This window comes from Sciurus carolinensis, chromosome 5, assembly GCF_902686445.1.
Source record: "Sciurus carolinensis chromosome 5, mSciCar1.2, whole genome shotgun sequence".
Lineage (NCBI taxonomy): Eukaryota > Metazoa > Chordata > Mammalia > Rodentia > Sciuridae > Sciurus > Sciurus carolinensis.
The window spans coordinates 29,783,024-29,807,192 of record NC_062217.1 but is presented as its reverse complement, the minus strand read 5'-3'; the positions used below and the strand labels follow the sequence as shown (position 1 = coordinate 29,807,192).

Genomic DNA, 24,169 nt, shown 5'->3' with positions numbered 1-24,169 from the left:
AGTTGTAAAAAAGGATGGAAGTTCTTAGGCCCTTTTGAATTGTTGCAGTTCTGGAAAACTTTATTCAAGTATTTGTCCAGATGCGAAATGCCTTGGATCATTGTTTTAGAATGAATTTTTATTCACTAAACTAGATCCAGGAAACTTCCATAATCAGTTCTGTTATTAAGAAACTTCTTTTTCATTTGATGTATTCCTTTCTTCATTTATTCATTCTTGAGACTTGGCCCAACTCTTACATAAAACATACACAGAAAGATAGAAAACAAGTGGCCCCTTTATATAAACTAATCAAGAAGGAAATGAAGCCACCCAAATGTGGCCTATGCCATCTGTGGTCTGTGACAAATAGCAAAACTAAAGCCTTGGTTTTTTTCCTTAAATGTTAACAGTAAAATATAAAATCCTTTTTATTAGTACCAGATGTCAAGAATGCTTATTAAAATGCCATGCTTTATTAAATAACATCATTTCAGACTCACTGAACTAGTAAAGATTAGGGGTTTTTTTGCATTAGATTAAGTGTCTGAAATTATGTATTACACTTCTGTTTCAAAATTTGAATACTAATATAAACCTACCAAAATTTATATTTAGAAACAGAGATTTATACATCATGGGCTAAACTGAAAAATGCTTAAAACCACAAAAGTAGATTTTCATATCACTCTTAGGTTTAAGGTTTATTGAGATTTTTATATAGCACTGGAAATAAGTATTACATACGTCAGGTTTATAGGAAATCAGGGAAACAGAGTAGATCTTAAATTATATAATATATTCTCTCTATAAATTTTTAGAATATTTTTCCTTGGTTTTCATGGCATAATTATTTAAGGAAGTCTGTGTTCTTTCTCATCTCTCCACTCCCTCCCACTATCTAATATTTTCTCAAACTTAGTTGGGAAAGGATAGATTTGACGGCTAGTCAGGAACCACTTTAGATAATTTTTTCATAAATTAAAAGGTTTTGTGAACTTCTCTGGCTATGATCAAAATATTTTTAATTCAAATTTAAAGTCAATGAGATTTCAGTAAGATAAATAAGGAACATCATATTTTTATTTTACTTTAACTGATGATTTGGTTGAAACATTTAAAATTATTCTGCAATTAGAGATTATAATGCTTTGAAGTATTTCTTCCCCATTTTTACCTATAATATGTACTCAATGTATTAGGTAGCTAACATGAGAGAGATTTAGGAAAAGGTTTTACTTTTTTGTTTGAGATATTATTCACCTTCAACAGTCAGTCTTAACTTACTTGAACCAAAGTCAGTGTGTAATATTCACATACCATATATTTGTCCAAGGAAACAAATTTTTAGTGGTAATCTGGTGATTAACCTTTTCCGCTCATTGCTACTTAGGCATTATTCAGTAATATTTAAATAAGGGTATACTACAGAGATACAGCCACATCAATGATCATTGCTGCTCAATTCACCATAACCAGATTGTGGAACCAACCTAGATGCCCTTCAGTTGATGAATGGATAAAGAAACTGGCATAGAGCGCGGCATACTCTGGCCCGCAAGCGGCTTCAGGGACCAGGACAGGGCAGCCAGCGACCTCCCCAAGCAGCCTGGACCCCTGTGGTGGGAGGTGCCTTTCAAGGCTAGCTTCTCGGAACAGACCGCCCAGTGAGAGCATTTCTACATAGAGACAGCCACAAGTCCCAGAGCCAATGGAGAGCTTCGATCCGCAAGCAGCCTCTGGGATCAGGGCAGGGCAGCCAGAGACTTCTTCAGGCGGCTCTGCCCACTCCGGCCGCAGGCTCTTTCCACGGGGTGCAATCCAAGATAGCGGACTAGAGGGGGACTGTATCCCCAGTCGCTCCAGAACCCAGGAGTTAAGAAGGGGAGGCATTGAGAGACTCGGACCAAAATAGAGCCACGGGTGAGTCTGCCCACTGGGTAAAGTTCGGCCCAGGTGGCAGGCCCAGATAGAGGTGGCTTATGGGAGCAGGGCAGGGCAGCTAGAGTCTTCCACAGGCAGCCCTGCCCACTCCGGTGCTGGGCCCCTCCCACACAGCCAGCTTCTCCAGGTTCTTGGAGCAGGCCCCCTACTGAGAGCCTTTCTGATCAGAACAAGCTCCAAGTCCCGGAGCCAGCGCAGCATACTCTGGTCCGCAAGCGGCTTCAGGGACCAGGACAGGGCAGCCAGCGACCTCCCCAAGCAGCCTGGACCCCTGCGGTGGGAGGTGCCTTTCAAGGTTAGCTTCTTGGAACAGACCGCCCAGTGAGAGCTTTTCTACAAAGAGACAGCCACAAGTCCCGGAGCCAACGGGGAGAACTTCGATCCCCAAGCAGCATCTGGGATCAGGGCAGGACAGCTAGAGACTTCTTCAGGGGGCTCTGCCCACTCCAGCCGCAGGCTCTTTCCACGGGGTGATCCAAGATGGCGACCTAGAGGGTGACTGCATCTCCAGTCGCTCCAGACCCCAGGACTCAAGAAGAGGAGTCATCGAGAGACTTGGACAAAAATAGAGTCACGGGGTGAGTCTCCCCACTGGGCGAAAATTGGCCTGGGCGCCAGGCACAGATAGGGGTCGGGTTATCATAGCAGGGTAGGGCAGCTAGAGTCTTCCCAAGGTAGCCTTCAACACTCTGGTGGTGGGATCCCCCCACACGGCCAGCTGCACGGTGCAGGCCCCCAGTGAGAGCCTTTCTGCACAGAGCCAGCTCCAAGCCCTGGAACCAGTAGGGGCTAGGGGCAACTTTCTTTGGAAGCACTGCATTATCAAGTTCCTCCAAGACTTCAGGCTACTGAAGGCTGGGAGGTGATACACTGGAAATCTACCGGGACACTATAAGCCAAAAGAGGAAATCTGCAATATCTCAGGGTCCCACTGACATCTGACCAATATGAGAAAACAAGGGAAGAAAATGTCCCAAACAAACCTAGATACTATCTCAATAAAACCCAGTGACAGCACAGCAGAAGAAATGTCAGAAAGGGAGTTCAGAATGTACATAATTAAAACAATCAGAGAAGCAAATGAGGAGATGAAAGAGCAAATGCAGGCATTGAAGGAGGAGATGAAAGAGCAAATGCAGGCATTAAATGATCGCACCAATCAACAGTTAAAAGACCAAATACGGGAAGCAAGAGATCATTTCAATAAAGAGTTAGTGATACTGAAAAAAAAAAAAAAAAACAGAAATCCTTGAAATGAAGGAAACAATAAACCAAGTTAAAAACTCCATAGAAAGCATAACCAATAGGGTAGAACACCTGGAAGACAGAACCTCAGACATTGAAGACAAAATATTTAATCTTGAAAACAAAGTTGGCCAAACAGAGAAGATGGTAAGAAATCATGAACAGAATCTACAAGAATTATGGGATATCATGAAAAGGCCAAATTTGAGAATTATTGGGATTGAGGAAGGCTTAGAGAAACAAACCAAAGGAATGAACAATCTATTCAATGAAATAATATCAGAAAATTTCCCAAATCTGAAGAACGAAATGGAAAACCAAGTACAACAGGCTTATAGAACTCCAAATATACACAATTACAACAGACCCACACCAAGGCACATTATTATGAAGATACCTAACATACAAAATAAAGACAGAATTTTAAAGGCCGCGAGAGAAAAGAATCAAATTACATTCAGAGGGAAACCAATAAGAATATCAGAAGATTTTTCAATCCAAACCCTAAAAGCTAGAAGGGCCTGGAACAACATTTACCAAGCCCTGAAAGAAAATGGATGCCAACCAAGAATCTTATACCCAGCAAAACTTACCTTCAAATTTGACGATGAAATAAGATCCTTCCATGATAAACAAAAGCTAAAGGAATTTGCAAAAAGAAGGCCAGCATTACAGAACATTCTCAGCAAAATATTCCATGAGGAAGAGATGAAAAACAACGATGCAAATCAGCAACAGGAGGTGCTAGCCTAAAGGAATAGCCAAATAAAGGGGAAACCAAATCATGTCAAAAAACAAATATGAGTCACATGACTGAGAATACAAATCATATCACAATAATAACCCTGAATGTTAATGGCCTGAACTCGTCAATCAAAGGACATAGACTGGCAGATTGGATTAAAAAGAAAAATCCAACAATATGCTGCCTGCAAGAGACTCATCTCATAGAAAGAGATACCCATAGACTAAAGGTGAAAGGATGGGGAAAAACATACCATGCACACGGACACAGGAAAAAAGCTGGAGTATCTATTCTCATTTCAGATAATGTGGACTTCAAGCCAAAACTAGTCAGAAGGGATAAAGAAGGACATTACATGCTGCTTAAGGGAAGCATAAATCAGCAAGATATAACAATCATAAATATCTATGCCCCGAACATTGGCTCATCCACGTACATCAAAAAATCCTTCTTAATTCCAGAAATCAAATAGACCACAACACAATAATACTAGGCGATTTTAACACACCTCTCTCACCACTGGATAGATCATCCAAACAAAAATTGAATAAAGAAACCATAGATCTCAATAACACAATCAACAATGTAGACTTAACAGACATATATAGAATATACCATCCAAAAAAGAATGAATACACTTTCTTCTCAGCAGCACATGGATCTTTCTCTAAAATAGACCATATTTTATGCCACAAAGCTACTGTTAGCAAATACAAGAAGATAGAGATACTACCTTGTACTCTATCAGATCATAATGGATTGAAATTAGAAATAAATGATAGAATAAAAAACAGAAACTCATCCAATACCTGGAGATCAAATAATATACTATTATATGATGATTGGATAACAGAAGACATCAGGAGGGAAATAAAAAAATTCTTAGAAGTAAACGAGAACAAAGACACATCATATCAAAACGTCTGGGACACTATTAAAGCAGTACTTAGAGGAAGATTTATTTCATGGGGGGGCATTCAAAAAAAGAAGTAGAAATCAACAAATAAACATCTTAACACTATAGCTCAAAGCCCTAGAAAAAGAAGAGCAGACCAATACCAAAAGTAGTAGAAGACAGGAAATAGTTAAAATCAGAGCCGAAATCAACGAAATTGAAACAAAAGAAACAATTGGAAAAATTAACAAAATAAACAATTGGTTCTTTGAAAAAATAAACAAAATTGATAAACCCTTAGCCACACTAACAAAGAGAAAGAGGGAGAAAACTCAAATTACTAAAATTCGGAATGAACAAGGAAACATCACAACAGACACGACTGAAATACAAAACATAATTAGAAGCTATTTTGAAAATCTATACTCCAACAAAATAGAAAATTTTGAAGATATCAACAGGTTTCTAGAGACATATGAATTGCCTAAACTGAACGGGGAGGACATACACAACTTAAATAAATCAATTTCAAGCAATGAAATAGAAGAGGTCATCAAAAGCCTACCAACAAAGAAAAGTCCGGGACCAGATGGGTTCTCAGCAGAGTTCTACAAAACCTTTAAAGAAGAGCTCATCCCAATACTCCTCAAAGTATTCCATGAAATAAAAGAGGAGGGAACCCTTTCAAACTCATTCTATGAAGCCAATATCACCCTGATACCTAAACCAGACAGAGACACATCGAGGAAAGAAAATTTCAGACCAATATCCTTAATGAACATCGACGCAAAAATTCTCAACAAAATCTTAGCAAATCGCATACAAAAACATATTAAAAAGATAGTGCACCATGATCAAGTGGGTTTCATCCCAGGGATGCAAGGTTGGTTCAACATGAGGAAATCAATAAATGTCATTCACCATATCAACAGACTTAAAGTTAAGAATCACATGATTATTTCAATAGATGCAGAAAAAGCATTCGATAAAATACAGCACCCCTTCATGCTCAAAACACTAGAAAAAATAGGGATAGTGGGAACATTCCTTAACATTATAAAGGCAATCTACGCTAAGCCCATGGCCAATATCATTCTAAATGGTGAAAAACTGAAAGCGTTCCCCATAAAAACTGGAACAAGGCAGGGATGCCCTCTTCCATCACTTCTATTCAACATCGTCCTTGAGACTCTAGCCAGAGCAATTAGACAAACCAAAGAAATTAAAGGGATACGAATTGGAAAAGAAGAACTCAAACTATCCCTGCTTGCTGACGACATGATTATATATTTAGAGGAACCTGGAAATTCCACCAGAAAACTTTTAGAACTCCTAAGTGAATTCAGTAAAGTAGCAGGTTACAAGATCAATGCTCATAAATCCAATGCATTTTTGTACATAAGTGATGAATCCTCAGAAAGAGAATTTAGGAAAACTACCCCATTCACAATAGCTTCGAAAAAAATAAAATACTTGGGAATCAATCTCACAAAAGAGGTGAAAGACCTCTACAATGAGAACTACAGAACACTAAAGAAAGAAATTAAAGAAAACCTTAGAAGATGGAAAGATCTCCCATGGTCTTCGATAGGCAGAATTAATATTGTCAAAATGGCCATACTACCTAAAGTGCTATACAGATTCAATGCAATTCCAATTAAAATCCCAATGATGTACCTTGCAGAAATAGAGCAAGCAATTATGAAATTCATCTGGAAGAATAAAAAACCTAGAATAGCTAAAGCAATCCTAAGTAGCAAGAACGAAGCAGGGGGTGGAAGGGAAAAAAATAATGAATCAAACAATATTGCCCTATGTAAATTTATGATTACACAAATGTTATGCCTTGACTCCATGTACAAATAGAGAAACAATATGTATCCCATTTGTATACAATAATAAAAAATGAATTAAATTAAACTTGCTACAAAAAAAAAATCAGGGCCACTACTGAACATGTTCTATTTTTTTTTTATTGTAAACAAATGGGATACATGTTGTTTCTCTGTTTGTACATGGCGTAAAGGCATACCATTTGTGTAATCATAAATTTACATAGGGTAATGTTGTTTGATTCATTCTGTTATTTTTTCCCTTCCCCCCCACCCCTCCCACCCCTCTTTTCCCTCTATACAGTCCTTCCTTCCTCCATTCTTGCCCCCCCTCCCTAACCCTAACTCTAACCCTAACACTAACCCCTCCCACCCCCCCATTATGTGTCATCATCCACTTATTAGCAATATCATTCATCCTTTGGTTTTTTGAGATTGGCTTATCTCACTTAACATGATATTCTCCAGTTTCATCCATTTGCCTGCAAATGCCATAATTTATCATTCTTTATGGCTGACTAATATTCCATTGTATATATATACCACAGTTTCTTTATCCATTCATCAATTGAATGACATCTAGGTTGGTTCCACAATCTGGCTATTGTGAACTGAGCAGCTATGAACATTGATGTGGCTGTATCTCTGTAATATGCTGATTTTAAGTCCTTTGGGTATAGGCCAAGGAGTGTGATAGCTGGGTCAAATGGTGGTTCCATTCCAAGTTTTCTAAGGAGTCTCCACACTGCTTTCCAGAGTGGCTGCCCTAATTTGCAGCCCCACCAGCAAGGTATGAGTGTACCTTTCTCCCCACATCCTCGCCAACACCTGTTGTTGCTTGTATTCTTGATAATCGCCATTCTAATTGGGGTGAGATGGAATCTTAGGGTGGTTTTGATTTGCATTTCTCTTATTACTAGAGATGTTGAACATTTTTCCATATGTTTGTTGATTGCTTGTAGATCTTCTTCTGTGACGTGTCTATTCATTTCCTTAGCCCATTTGTCGATTGGATTATTTGCATTCTTGGTGTAGAGTTTTTTGAGTTCTTTATAGATTCTGGAGATTAGTGCTGTATCTGAAGTATGATTGGCAAAGATTTTCTCCCACTCTGTAGGCTCTTTCTTTGCATTGCTGATAGTTTCCTTTGCTGAGAGAAAGCTTTTTAGTTTGAATCTAGATCTCAATAACACAATCAATAATTTAGACTTATCAGACATTTATAGAATATACCATCCAACCAAGAGCGAATACACTTTCTTCTCAGCAGCACATGGATCCTTCTCTGAAATAGACCATATATTATGCCACAACGCTAATGTTAGCAAATACAAGAAGATAGAGACACTACCTTGTATTCTATCAGATCATAATGGATTGAAGTTAGAAATAAATGAAAGAGTAAAAAACAGAAACTACTCCAACACCTGGAGATTAAACAATATGCTATTATATGATGAATGGATAACAGAAGATATTAGGAAGGAAATTAAAAAATTCTTAAAGGTAAATGAGAACAAAGAAACATCATATTAAAATCTCTGGGACACTATGAAAGCAGTACTTAGAGGAAGATTTATTTCATGGAGCGCATTTAATAAAAGAAGTAAAACTCAACAAATAAACGACCTAACACTACAGCTCAAAGCCCTAGAAAAAGAAGAACAGACCAACACCAAAAGTAGTAGAAGGCAGGAAATAGTTAAACTCAGAGCTGAAATCAACAAAATTGAAACAAAAGAAACAATACAAAAAATTGACAAAATAAATAGTTGGTTCTTTGAAAAAATAAACAAAATTGATAAACCTTTAGCCACACTAACAAAGAGAAGATGAGAGAAAACCCAAATCACTAAAATTCGGAATGAATAAGGAAATATCACAACAGACACGACTGAAATACAAAACATAATTAGAAGCTATTTTAAAAATCTATACTCCAACAAAATAGAAAATTTCGAAGACATCAACAGGTTTCTAGAGACATATGAATTGCCTAAACTGAACGAGGAGGACATACACAATTTAAATAGACCAATTTCAAGTAATGAAATAGAAGAAGTCATCAAAAGCCTACCAACAAAGAAAAGTCCAGGACCAGATGGGTTCTCAGCCGAGTTCTACAAAACCTTTAAAGAAGAGCTCATTCCAATACTTCTCAAAGTATTCCATAAAATAGAAGAGGAGGGAACCCTCCCAAACTCATTCTATGAAGCCAATATTACCCTGATACCTAAACCAGACAGAGACACATTGAGGAAAGAAAATTTCAGACCAATATCCTTAATGAACATCGATGCAAAAATTCTGAACATTTTCTATTGAATTTGAAATCAGCAGGTGAGTTCTGGATAAAGTAAAGGGCAAATAGTAAAATGACTTACATGTTTACCTATGATTTTATTTACTTTTGGAGTTTATCTGCTGCTTTTGGTTTTCAGAGTTTATGAGGGCATTAGGAACAAATGGGTCTTTTGTGTTTCAGAGCAGCTGGTGTTGAAATAGCTTTCTAGTTTGACTACTACTATAGTAGATAATGTATTTATTACATGCCCTAGCCTCCCAATAAAAATTTATTGGGATGCTTTTACGGTTATTTAGTTATATATTTCAGTCTAGCATATTTGGATAAGTAGGCAAAGGATACATGTTTGGGTATCCTTTTATTTATTTTATTTTTATGTGGTGCTTGGGATTGAACCCAGTGCCTCACACATGCTAGGCAATCACTTTACCACTGAGTTATAACCTCAGCCCAAGAAATTATGATTTAAATATAGCCCTATGAGAACAAATACCTAAAATATTTTTTATCCTTAGGGTATGTGTGAACATGGAGTTATAATTACTAAGTCTATAGTTACTAGAAAATTTAACATCTTCGGAGGAATCTCACCAAATGAGGCAAGTGACTCTAATACTACTAATGATGAAAGAAACAAAGTCACACAAATGTGGTCCAACTATCTGTGGTTTGTGATAAATATCAAAGCCACAGTCATGATTTTTCTATGAGTATTATCCATTAGCTAATTTTAACAATTGTTCATGAATTGCCCATGAGATAATTCCAGCAATTCTAAAGTTCCCAAATCTCCAGATTAGATACTTACCTGCTCCCAGACACCTGTACAACAGAAAGAATAGGTGAAGCACTCAGCAAATGTTTATTTCTATACATTTCTGTACCAACTAATCAGTCAACAAATATTTATTTAATAAAATATCTAGAGAAATAAAACATGAATGATTTGAAGACATGTAATCTAATTACACTGGCCCTAGTGAAGCTGGCATCACACCACATTTTGTCCAAGATGTACCCTTCCTATATGTTTCTAGAGCTAACTATAATCTCATGATTATTAGAGGGGAATAAGTAAATACCTCTAAGAGAGTAGCAGTTCCTTTATTATTTTTTCTTAAGTCACAACTTGGATCTTAGAGAAGTATCCTATAAATGTGTATATTGCTGGAATCTAAAGAGTTTCTACTCTATTAGTTGGATTTCTAAACAGAGGAGTTTGAATTGGGATGCAGTGGAAGTTTCAACGAATGGAGTTGCCTTAGACTGTGCATCTAGTGATTTTTTTTTAGGGATCATTTTTTGTAATTGTGATAAAATACACATAACATAAAATTCACCATTAAAAATCTTAACCATTTTTAAGTACAGTGGTATGAATCAACTATATCATTGTGCAACCATCACCACCATCCACTCAAGAATTTTCATTTTGCAAAACTGAAACTCTGTACACATTAAGCAATAAATCCCCATTACTTACTCCTCCTAGTCCCTGGGGTCTAGTGATTTTAAGTAAAAATTATTATGTTAAAATATTTTTATATATTCATAAAAAGTACATGTTCGCCATCACGTTTATGAATTTTTAGTATTAACATGTTATAGAAAATACATATTTTACATTTGTTCTTTTCCTTATCAATTTTCCTGAGAAATGAGAGCTCCTATGCCTCTGCTTCTCATTTTTCAAACACAATTGAAATGGTTACATGCATCAGGGGCTTATTTTAAAATATCTCCAACATCTTTATACTTTAGTAATATTTTTCATTATTCAAGGGTACTGACTTTTGTTGCTTTAATTTTAGGCATTTACTTGTTACTGTTTTCAAATGACACTTCACATTTACAACATTCAGATTTTTAAATATGTTTAAACATCATCCCACATTTTTTTCTCTAAACTGTATCTTTTCTGTATGTTTCTAGAGCTAACTGTAATCTCATGATTTATGTACCTTTTAATGAAATATTTATATTTAGGACAAAATAATACTTGACTATACTTTTGTCAAATGCTCTGTTTTATCTGAGAATCCCTATTTCACCTATGTTGCATTCATTTATTTTTGGAATCAAGTAATCTGACTCTTCATTCTTGTATCAAGGGTAATTGTTATTATTTTTTAAAAAATGTTTTTTTGTTGTAGGTGGACACGATACCTTTATAGTATTTATTTATTTTTTTAATGTGGTGCTGAGGATCAAACCCAGGGCCTCACATGTGCTAGGCAAGCACTCTACCACTGAGCCACAACCCCAGCCCATTATTATTATTATTATTATTATTATTATTAGTGTATGAATAACTCTGTCAATATTCCATCTCAAGGTATGGTTGAAGAAGCCTATTTGTTATATTTTACTTCCTCTTCAAACCCTAAGGCTGAAATTTCTCTGAAGCAATTGCTCTTAACTCCTAAGTGAGAATTTTTTAAATAGCTGAACATGAAGAATTCTACCAGATTGTTTATGTTCATATGATTATTAAACCATTGCTGAATTTAGAAAAAAATAATTCTTAATATTTTATTATGTTCAGGTAATAGAACTTATTTTGCTTTCTAATTTTATCCTGCTTGTTATTCCAGGTCAACTAGTCATTAAGTAATCTGCTTCCAAACCAAGTCAGAACCATTTAATAATTATATAGTACTCTAGTTGGATAGGGTTCATTCTAGAGCAGAAAATAAGCATGTACTTAATATTATTTGAGAAATCTTTCCCCTCCTGTGTGTCACAGTGTCTGTAGGCTTACCATTAGAGGTTTATTGTCAGATGGTACTCCTTAATGTGTGCATATCCATGGGAAGAGTGACTCTTACTATCAGTCACCAACAGTTTTGTAAATTTGCTATTACCCCAGGGCAAGTAGGAACAGAGATATAAGGAAAGGTGTGTGTGTGTGTGTGTGTGTGTGTGTGTGTGTGTGTGTGCGAGAGAGAGAGAGAAAGAGAGAGAGAGAGAGAGAATTTTTAAAAAGGGTGGGGAGGAGCCGTGATATGTAGAACAAAACTTTAATTATGTCAGTGTTTTGCCTCTTTCATCTCAAATTCCCATAGAGTATTATTTATCTGATGCTTTGAAAAAATAAAGTGTAACCCCTGTTTTTTAGAATTTCTTTCAGAATAATCAACAAGTATTTATTTTATGCTTTCTCTATGCTACTCATGAGTCTCATTATATATCACATGAATTATTGTATTTACTCCTCCAAGAAACCCCACTTCACTGATGAGGAAATGAGATGAATTTGGTAACTTTCTTGAGGTCATGCAGATAGTAACTATCTTTCTGATTGCTTAACCTCTGCACTGTATTAATCCTTAGGTTCATGGGGGACTATTGTCTTTAAAAAAAAATGTATTTGTCATATCATACATACATAGAGTATAACTTCCCATTCTTGTGGTTGTACATGATGTGGAGTTACACCGGTCATGTATTCATATTTGAACATAGGAAAGTTATGTCTGATTCATTCTACTGTCTTTCCCATTTCTAACTCCCTCCCCACCCCACTCCCTCCTCCCCAATCCAGTGAACCACTGTTCCTTCCTCCCTGCTGCCTATTGTAAGTCAGCATCCACATATCAGAGAGAACATTTGGCCTTTGTTTTTTGGGGATTGGCTTATTTCACTTATGATAGTCTCCAGTGCCATCCATTTACCTGCAAATGCCATAATTTCATTCTTGAAGGGTCTTAAGAAGACAATTAATGTAATCACATTGTTTTTAGAAAGATTAAACTGTGAGTAGATCAAAGAGAAATAAGGCTAGAGTCAGACTAAGAAGTTAGGAAGCTATGAGTTACCTAGGTAAGACTTGAATGTTGCACAGGAGGTGTCAGTAAGAATGAAAAGTGGTGGATTGGCTAAAGTAAGATTTGGGAGTAGGCAACAACAGGATTTAGTGAAACCAGGAAGAGAGGTCAAGGATGAGCTCTGAGTTCCTGATTTTAGTAGCCAGGTAGATGGTGATGCCATTCATTAAGACAGGAACACAGAAAGAGGATCAGTTTGGAATTGGAAGTGTCTGGCCAAAGGAGTAGAGAGAGGATGTAGGAAGGCAGCCAAGGATCCTGAGTTTTGGACACATGGAGTTTGAGGTATTTACTAAAGCATGTCTAAATCAGATGTCTAATCAGCACTTGGCTTCATTGACCTGGAGCTCAAGGAAAGAGTCCAGGTTGGAGATATAATCTGAAGATTATCAGAATATGGATGGAAAGTAAATGATATCACCCTGGAAGAAGGTATAAAATGAGGAGAGAAGGCCCAACACCTATCCCTGATGAAACAAAGTAAAGTAAATGAAATCAACATATAAGGAAGACACAGGCAAAAGGGCAGCAAACCAATAAAATGATAAGGAACAGCCAGAGGGTAGAAAGACTGCAGGAACAGAGTGGGAGTACAGAAGGCTTGAAGGATCATGTTTCAGAAGAGGGAGTGGTAGTTTGCATTGGCTGCTGTAAATGTTATTGGGGAATCAAGTGAGGCAGGGACTGGATTTAGCACTAAGTAGATTCCTGATGATTTGAGGGCAGTAGGATAGTTGATAGAAACTGGAATTTAGTCTTCTCAGTAAGTGGATACATGGTAGCATGCAAATCTTTACTTAAATTGGAGAAAAATAACTTGATGCGTCTTCCCCACAAGTGATACATCTTTCCCCATTACTTTTGTGATTCCTAATGAGTTGTGTAGTCCCTCAAATCATTCAATTTTAATGCTTCATTTGGCACTTTATTTTAATTTCTGGAGTCCTTTTGATTCTAATTTTATAATCTGACTCTTTTGTTTCGAACTCAATGGTGATATTCTTGACAAAATGGTGAGATTTTGAGATATTAAGAGAATCATGATTTTTTTACAGGTGCTCTCTGACAAAGGAAACAAAGGAAGAGCAGGTAAGTCTCCTTAATCAGTCATGTTTTACTGTTTATTGGTAGAAAATGTTTGAAGAAATTTGTCTAGTTACTATAAATTTAAGCATGCCATGAGTGTTCTGAATCATTGATAGAAAGTCAGTGGTCACTATGTGATGTTAAATCAGAATATGTTGTACATCTTGGAGACTGAATCAGTTCACTTTGTTCTTTCCTAATCCTCATGCCATCATTTTGTATGTTTATCCCCATTTGGTAAGGTTGGATTCATACAGAGAGAAATTGTTTTGCATAAGCAGTCTTTATCTTGAAATGTATGCTATAAATTCAACAGGAATTAAATAAAAGCTTGTGCATGTACTGAAAAATCCACTTAGAAGAGAAGTCATCTTCAGAAAATGGTACTTATGAGGCCAGCATCTCCAAATGTCTTTGAGTTTGGAAATGTTTTGTGTAAGTCCAACTATTTTCTATCTTAATTTATTGATTTTTTTTATTTTGGTGATTTTGTAAAGTAAGAGCTAATGACTACTTGAGTCAGTACTTCTTACGCCTTTTATCAGCTGTTGTTTTATTCTTGGTTTGTTCATTGTGGATATGATATTCTGAAATCTCCTCATCAGTCCTTAGTTCATATTGATATTTACATACTTAAACATGAGAAAGAACCACTTTGAAATCCTTTTTATTCATATCTGTAGAATTACATGTTTCTGAACTGGTTCATTGTGATGTTAAAACTTCTTTTCTCTTGAGTTTTTATCATTAAAGCCTAATTTGAAATAATCTTGTCAAATAATCCATCTAAAAATAATAATCTAATGCCGCCCTCATCTACATTGTTAATCATCATTATTTCCTTTTTTATATATTCATTTTTCTATCATCTCTTAGGAACCAGTTTTAGTTCATTATTCAAAAACTCAAGATCTTAGCTTTAGTGCCTATTAATACAGCATTGGATCTCTGGGACTTATAGTAATTCCTTACTTGTGGTTTTGGAGTCTATCGTTACAGTTACCTGAGGTCAACCTTGGTCTGAAAACATTAAATGGAAAATTCCAGAAAAAAATATTTCATAAATCTTAAATCATATGCAGTTCTGAGTAGCATGATGAAATCTATATTTCCCACTACATCCTTCTCAAGTTGTGGGTTGTTCCCTTTCCTCTCCATCTGCATTATCTGTGCTACCCTCCTACTAGTTATTTACTAGCTTCTCAGTTATCATATTGATTGTTGTGATATCACAGTGATCATGTTCAAGTAACCTTTATTTTGCTTAATAATGACCCCTAAGCACAAGAAGTGATAGTAAAAATTTTATTGTAGTATAATGCATTAATAGTTCTATTTTATTATTACTTATTATCAATCTCTTACTGTGTCTAATTGATAAATTAAGCTTTATCATGTTCATGTATGTATAGGAAAAAGGCATACTATATGTAGGATTTGGTGGTACCCACAGTTTGAGGCATCCACTGAGGATCTTGGAACATGTCCCCCACAAATAAGGGGAACTACTATAGTCACCTGCTCTTTTTCCAGCTCCTGGAAAGATTTACAAGAACACCTTTTAGTAGACCACAGTTATGGTGACTGGCTTGAACTTTGTCAAGAAGTGTTGAAGTGTCTTCAGGGAGTATGCAGAGCTCAGCAGCTGTTTCACTAAAAAAATGCTTGTTGCATCAAATGTATACACTTTAATCTATGTCTACTTTTGTGCTTGGGACTTTAACTATATTTAACTTTCAGCCTCTGACATCTAAAAGGGAAATAAGTAAAGTCCTCTTAAAATTGTACGAATGTACCAAAATAGTAAATTATACCCTAAGTAGAACCCTCTGTGCCTCATGTCTCTTGTTGAGATTCCATCCTGAATTCAAGGAATCAATGATGCATTTCCTTCAGCAAAGAATGTGTTTCACTCCAGAAATGACCAAATTAGGGCTTTTCACAAGTGAGAAGCCTGTGAAACCCTTAGACAAATGAAATGTTTCTTCTGAAGATTTGACAATCAGAATGGAAGAGACCTATTTTCTTCATATCATAAGCATGCTGAACTTATAGCTAAAGAATAGTCTTCATCCAATAAAAGCCATAGTCAAGAAATTAATAAACAAGTACAGTTTACTTCTGTTCAGAAATAATAAATACATTCCTAACAGATTCCCATAAGGAAGTTCAGTCGTGGATGCTGTGACATGGTATAATAGTTCCAGACTGAGGGGATATGGTGTTTATTATAAGTATTTGGGTAGCATGCTGAATTCTTAGCTGCTTAACCACTCTGCCATTTCTGTCATTTAGTCTTTCATTTTGGCAGGAAAAAAATATTGAATAGGCAAGCAAGCCAGCAAAAACTAGAAAAGAGTCAAATCAATTTTCACATAAACATTTATGGAAAGTGCTCTGGGAGTAGGAAATATCAGTGAAGAATGTGTGAGAATGATTTTTCTGTACATGTAAATCATGGGAGAATTTTTGAAACCTGATTCAAATTTCCAAATATAAAAAGTACCTTACCTGGATTTTTCAACTACAGTTGTCTTCTTTTTTTTAAAAAATCATCTTTTGAATTAAATAATTAATAATTTTAAATGTTAATGGTGCTTCTAAAATGTGAAGTTAGTTCTCTCCATTTCTAATTTAGCCTCTCTTCATTGCTTATTGGTGGTAGTGTTCAAGATCTTCCCTCAGTTTATTTTGCCAGAGATGTAATATGGTTGTCAAACTGAAGGGGCCACTCATATATACAAATGCAAGGTGGACCATAACATAGGAGAAGAATGTGACTGTGAGCAAACCTACTGTTTATCCTTGCAAGGCAATACGTGATGATTCTTTGTTGTATTCCTAAACCATGTTTTCCTCTGGTCTCACTCACCGATTAGTGGTGAATGTGGAACCCAACGCAAGAGAGATTTCAAGCATTAAAATACAGTTAATAAAGCTGTCTAAAGGCCAATCATTTATTGTTCTCACTAATAAAGTAAGAGAGGACACCATTAAACTATACTCTTTTCCAAGCAGTTGAAACTGTCCACTGAGACCAAAAGATCTCAGTCTATCGATAGAAGAAATATCTACTATAGCAACAGTGAAGTGAGTTATCTCATTTAATGCCTATCATCCTGTGACCTTCATTAGATAAAAATTATAAATGAATGTTCCAATTATTATGAATAAAAATATGTACTATTGAGTGTAACTTCTTTTATTTCACTTTAGTTTAATTACAGTGACAAATGCCTGAGCCCAAGAGATGCTAGCTATCCTTTATCCATTCCAGTCTGAAATTACAACTTCTATTTAATCCATTAAGTGTTTATTGAACATCTACAATGTCTCTGACACTACAGGGCATTACTAATACAAAGATAAATAAGATAAAATTATCCCTCCTTCAAGAAACTTATCTAACTTAAATCTTCTCTCAAGATTTCTTCAGTGAAACCAGAGATTTTCAGTAAATTTTTGACTGTTTAGTGAAATTTATAGTAATTTAGTAAGATTTTAAAATTATTATTTCCTTTTGGCTATAGAAAGAGACACAGTTACCTTTCTGTGGCAATATACTCACATGAGGCAAAAGGAAAGCATCAAGCAGTGCCAAGAGAAACCTTAGTTTTATTTAGTGTGAATCTCCATCTTGAAATGCAAGGACCACACAAAGCTTAAGTGCTTTATAAATCTAGTTAAAATACAATCTTCCCCTCTATATTTAAATTGTATCAGTTCATTTCCTAAGTACTGGTTTTCTGAGTACCTTGTTATAACCCTTACAAGCTGCCAACTTAAATACAGACAAGGAAAAGGCATTTTCTATCTACCATTCCCACCCCTGGAAGCTGAAATTCATGTTCTTCTTCTGAGCAACATGTCCCAAATGTCTATGGAAGAGTCTTGAGAAGCAGGGGAGTTAAGAGAGTTGCTCAATCAGCAAATTTGAAATTTATGTTTTGCCTTAAAATTTCAGATGACTTTTGCATTGCTGTTCCTTCTGCCTGAAATGCTCTTCCCTAACTCTCAGCATGGCTGTCTCTCAGCTAAGAATTCAGCATGCTACCCAAATACTTATACTTCATGAAGCCAAAATGCTACCTGTGTTGAAAAACATTCTCTGTTAACTCTGCTGAAGAGGTAGATTCAACCAACTGAATTCTATCGTTGCAATTTTGCTGTTTCCTTCAGAACATCTGTCAAATTTATAATTATATATTTTCTTTCTCTCCATTTCTTCTCTGCTTTTCTTTCCTTCCTTTCTTTCTTCTTCCCTCCTTCCCTTCTTTCCTTTCCACTGTACTAGCAGTCCATGTCTTATTTACTGTTTTATCACTTGTACCCAGCAGACTGCTACTACTGATCAGGTGCTCAAAAAATGTTGATTAAATGAAACCTGAAATAATTGTTTTATATTTGTATAATTATATGCCATCCAGAAAAATACATGCAAGGAGAAAGTCATAGTATTTATCCCCTGACTTTGTAACCCTCTTGGCACACTGACAAGTACCCCAGTTTGAAGATTAAATAATATAGAAGATCAGTATTTACTGAATGCCTGTTACATGCCACACAAATATTATTATATCCTCTTTATGTGTATTCATGCATGCAGTCCTCAAAATAACTCTAGAATGTAGGAAGTACTGTATTTAAAACAGTACGTGGTCACCTTGCTCTGAAAGTATCTTGAGTTGGAACTTGATCTGGTTCTATTTGATTTCTAAGATCACTTTTCTCTAATCAAATATATCTCAAGGAATATGTTGGGGGTGGGGTGGGTTACTAATTGCTATTGCTTGTCCATAAACCTCCACTAGTGTGCTTTATGAATTCATAAATTTATTAAGTAGGCACTTTAGTTCATTATGAGGAATGCAAACAAGAGAAAAGACGATGTCTTCCCTCAACAGGCTCATAATTAATGCAGAATGAGAATAAAGAAACAGAACACATTTAGGGATCAAACAGATATTTTCCATTCTATTTCTAATATTCAGAGTGTGAACATGACAGGAACATAGGCAGGATCCCCTAACTCAAGGGTGCATTGTTTTTGTGATGAGGATTAATGAACCTTTTCTTACCTGTCCCTTGTAAATAGAGTTGTTAATAAGAAAATGAGTTCTGGGAACCAAAACTAAAGTACTACAAGAGATTTGATTGTATTGTTTCCATAGTGCCTTTGAAGGAAACTAGACTAACTTTAAATATAGACCAATTTTTACCCTTTTGTGGTCTTCTTGGAAGCGAGACCAGTTTTTCCAGAGGGTGAGAGACTTGAAAATATGAGATCTTGACCAGAAAGCAGAAAGCAATTACAATGCTGGGTAGGTAATTTGTTGGCAACAGGGAGAGCGTATTATCTTCTTAAAAGAATCTTCCTAATGATTTATTTTTCAACTTATGAAAAACTAATATTCCCAGCCTGTCTTTTGTGGACCTACACAATGATCCGAGAGCCAGACTGGATTAGGACACCTCGCGACTAGGAGTCCAGAGATAGGCTGTCTTGGGGGAGAGAAGGCTGAAGCGATGCATCAGATTTACAGCTGCAGCGATGAAAATATAGAAGTTTCCACCACCGTGATTCCTTCCAAGGTGTCCAGTCCAACCAGGAGAAGAGTCAAAAGCTCTCAACACCTCTTGACCAAGAATGTGGTGATCAAGTCGGACCTCTACACGTCCCGGCCCCTGGAGCTGCTGCCGCACCATAGCGACCGTTGGGACGCAGGCGAAGGCCGCAGGTTCAGGCGACTGCCCGGGGCACATCCCGCCAAAACCCGCTCCAGACCTGTGGGGATTTCTGAACCCAAAGCATCAAATCTGTGTGGGAATCGAGCATATGGAAAATCACTGATTCCTCCAGTAGCCCGGATCTCAGTGAACTCTCCAGCTGCAGCAGAGGTGGCAGCCACAGGCTCAGAGAATGGAACTGTTCTAGGAAGAGGATCCAGACATCTCAAGAAGATGACAGAAGAGTATCCAACTCTCCCCCAGGGTGCGGAGGCTTCCCTGCCACTGACAGGCAGTGCTTCCTGCGGTGTCCCTGGCATCCTCCGAAAAATGTGGACCAGGCACAAGAAGAAGTCTGAATATGTGGGAGCCACCAACAGCGCCTTCGAGGCCGACTAAAGGTGACCCTTCCCAGGTACCTTGCACTGGCTGAGGTTCACAGGACAAGGGAAGAAAACTTGAGGATTGGGACTGAGCCACACTCACCTGTACTAGTAGCTGGTCCGAACATCATTCTCTCTCACTAACTGATCATCCCGGCTTTGGGCATGGAAAAGGAACGGCCCCTTGAAGGAAAAATAAAACTGTTGGTCTGAAAGTTACTTTGGGAGGTCATAAAGTTTAGTTCCCTATCCTTAGGCATAACTATACCAAAAGCAAACGTTGCCAGCCCATTTTAAAGAACTACAAGGGAGAACAAAGGCAATTCCTCTGTTTTCTTTGTGGGCTTTTCCAAAATGTATAATTTCTGACATGAATGTAAAAGCTTGACATTTGAGGGGTTTGTAAACCCCATGGTTCTCACTATTCTCATTTCGTGTTTATTTTACCTTGATGAGGTACAAATTTTAAGGACAAAGCACTAGGTATTTACTGAATAATTCTAATATCTACTTGACAGTGTCATCAAAATCAGTTCTGATGGTCATTTGGCATGATTGCATGAATTCTCTATTCTTTTATGTGCAATTTTTCTATAGAAAAAGATTAAAATTAAATGTTAATGTTTTCTTAAGTGGCATAATCTAGTAGAATTAACAATACCTTGATTTGGTACAATGATTTTTAACTTTCAAAAGTGCTTTCCCAGTCATTATCTTTTCTTATCATCACAAAGCCCCACTTGAAAAAAAAAGAAAACACAATTATTCCCAATCTACAGATGGGGAAATTGAGGCCTCCAGAGGTTATGTGAATAGACACAAGATAGTGGGATTAGTTGTCAAATCCTCAACTTCCCTCAGCAGATTCCCTGCTGTGCTTACACTAGCAACTGATTTGAGGAACTTTTTTAAATGGTGGGCATATGTCTCTGGGGACAACCATGAAGCAAAGAGTCTGATAAAGTTAGAACATATAAGTGATTTGAATGAATTAGACCATTGCATATTGGTTTAGAGGTCAAAAAGAATCAAATACCCATTGCATATGGTTTGACCTAATATATAATATTATGCTGTCCTCTGTCAATGGAAATGTCATTATCAATTCTATTTTCAACATCAGTAGCCTTAAAATTATCCCATAATAATAATGGTAATAATAATTATCATTTATTAAATGCCTGATACTGAGCACTTTACACAAATTATCCTAATCTTTCCAACAGCTGAGTTAGGTGGCTTTATCCATTTATATATAGACACCAGTTCAGGAAGACTAAATGATTAGTCTGAAGGCACCTAAGATACATAGGTGTCCCGCTTCAATGCCTCCTTCACATGAAAGAGTTCAGTACATAGAGAAGGACTAGGGTTAGTAATGAATTTTTGTCTCAAACATTAAAACTAATGGATTGGTAGAGGTTGTCTGGAGTGCTATATGGAGGAGGGATCTGAGCTAAAAGAGTGCAGTGATTGATGAGTAATGCCTTGCCTGTGAAGGGGATTAGTGACAGGCCTTGAATAGACCTCATCTGTGACCTGAACTCTGCCTCCAGAAGGCTTGTTTTCTAATTAAGAGGTTTAAATTAGTTCAACCTATTTAATGAAATCAGAAATTCTGTGGTAAAATTTAGCCTGTGACTGTGTTAGAAATTGCCATGTCTTGGTACAAAGTAGAGTTTGACCATTCAACATCTCAGACTCAACTGACATTTCTGACTGCTTCACTGTGGTATGTCTTGCTTTGTGCTCTTTGAATTTCCTGTTTCTATATCTCTGGGTAAATTACAAGAAGGTGTGGTGGTGGGTAAGAGGCCTGGGCTTCTGAGCTTTCACCTTGCTAAACTCTGCCTTCAGACACTGTGCTAGACTCTGAGCACCTGACCCCAGCATCCAAACATGATTTGGAAACTTGTATTCAAGGGCTTTTTCACTGAGGGGCTAATCCCAATGAACTGTCCAGTGTCTTACACAGTGTAGAAATTGGGGTCCAGAACAAAGGGAACAAAGAGGTGATCTTGCTGGACCACACAGAGTCTCCTACAACTATTTATTTTAACTTATTTAATTTATAACTGATTTCTTTTATTTGTATGTGGCAGCTGAAGATCTATGTAGGATGGAATGAACTTATTTATTTTTAATTTAAATATTTCATGGTGAAGTGTTTGCCTTGTATAGAACATTTGGCAAAGTCAAATAAAAATAAAGTGTGCTTTGTGACATTAATAAACCACCAAAAAAAAACTAATATTATTATGTAACTTAACCATTACAATATATTTATGTGTACCAGTCAGCTTTCTGTTGCTATGAGAAAATGTCTGAGATAAACGCTTAAAAAGAGGAAAGATTTGTTTTGGCTCACGGTATTCGGGGGTTTGGGCTGTGGTTGGTTGGCTCTATCACTTTGGGTTAATGGTGAGGCCAGACATGGTAGAGAGCTTGTGGTGGAGCAAAGTTGCTCAAATCATGGCAGCTGGGAAGCTGGGAGAGGGGAAGGGGCAGGATTCCCAATTTACCCTTCGAGTAACTTAACTTCCTCCAACTAGGTCCCACCCATTAAAGACTCTACCACTTTCCAGGAGTGCCATCAGCTGGGGACCAAACCTTCAACGCATGAGCTTTTGGTTTCATATGTTGAAAAACAAATCATTAGAAAACAGTAGGGTATTACGTTAAAGCACAGACTTCATTTGGCATTTGGAGGTTCAGATGTGTGTCAGAGACTTCCTCATTTGCTATCTTTGAACACTTGGACAATTTACTTAACTATTCTTATCCTCAGCTTTCTCATTTCTAAAATGAAGTTAATAACGCTGATTTTGCCATTCTCAAGGTCAGTGAGATTATATAAATTTGTTTAGGTGAAAGGATTGTCTAAATTCTATAATTACATGGAAATGTTTGTTGATAAAATTACTGGTACAGCTAGAAGATTTCAAGCTAGAGGATAAAAAAATTAATATCTCTTTTAATCATAGCTTATTACATTATGGATAATAATACCTCACATATTCACAGTGTATTGTTATTTTAAATTTTATTAAATATCTATCATTAAAAAAAAACTTCCTTTAATATAACCAAAATTTCTTCAGTTAGAAACATTGAAGTAACAATCTGTTCTATTGTTCAGAGAAATATATTGCAAATAGTATATCTTACTGGGAAAATATCTTTTCAGCCTTACTTCTTATTTGTTTTCTGATTTAAAAGGGAAATAAAAGTTCTATTCAATAGCAACATGAGTTTATCTCTTCTGATATCTAGAAAATGAGGTCTCTATTTTTAACATATTGACTTATAAATAATGTAAATTAAATGTTGAGAATAAAGCATTTTTTAGATCCTATAATATGCTCAGCTTGTAAATAGATTTGAGAGTACTCAGTATTTATTTCTATCATTCGTAAAAAGTGTATTAAAGAAAATATTGAAGTTAAAAGGCAGTTATAATTTTTGCTTTCAAAACTGCCTTTTATAAGTATGAGTACAACAGTACTCAAACATATAATTTTGAAAGTACCACTCATACACCATTATATTCATTCTGATTTTAACATAAATATAGCCCCATAGAAAATGTTAAATCACCTACCATGTTGACTGAGTATTTCTACAAATAAGTAATTTTGATATATATTTGTCTCTAAAAATGAATTAAATCTTTGGAAATACTGGTAGATATAAATGATTTCTTATAGACTCAGGTTTATTTGTGAAACTATACCTTTTCCTAAACAGCCCTGCAACTGTCCTGTTGAAAATGTGGGTCCTTTTATAAAGTATTGATCAGAGCTAAGCATGTATTAGACAAAAAGAAGAAAGAATATTTGCCCCACGTAATTTTTTAAGAAATTAATCATTGAATGCTATTCAATTAAGTCTTGCTAATTTATGCTTATGTCTTCTCTTCCTCTAAGAAAGGAAGAAATATTCCAAAATTATATTAGAATATGTATGTGCACACCATTAGCAAAATCTAGAAAGTGACTGTGGTTCCTCTTTTCTCCTCTCTCCCCTAGCTTAAGAAACATTCAACCCAAATCTTCCAGTAGTGGAAACAAGCCACTGCCTCTCCTCCTTTATTTGGCAGGACCAAAATCACCCTGTTGTTCCCTCAGTACACCCTGCTCTTTTATATCAGAGATGTAAAGACAAGGTATTCCCTGACTCCTCTACCTGACAAACTCTTTCA

The 24,169-nt window shown here is 36.3% G+C and overlaps 2 protein-coding genes across 2 annotated transcripts in view; both read left to right on the top strand.

Moving 5' to 3' along the window:
• Positions 1-24,169, top strand: part of Stard13 (StAR related lipid transfer domain containing 13) — a 522,899-nt gene that overhangs the window by 208,489 nt on the left and 290,241 nt on the right. Inside the window, exon 3 of the mRNA XM_047552400.1 lies at positions 13,828-13,861. Within this exon, the coding sequence (XP_047408356.1) occupies positions 13,828-13,861 (34 nt within the window). The remainder of the gene's footprint in view (positions 1-13,827; positions 13,862-24,169) is intronic.
• LOC124984599 (vexin-like) lies at positions 19,382-20,140 on the top strand. Its single transcript, XM_047552402.1, has one exon. It carries the CDS (start codon positions 19,385-19,387, stop codon positions 19,982-19,984), a length of 600 nt encoding a protein of 199 aa, XP_047408358.1. The 5' UTR covers positions 19,382-19,384; the 3' UTR covers positions 19,985-20,140.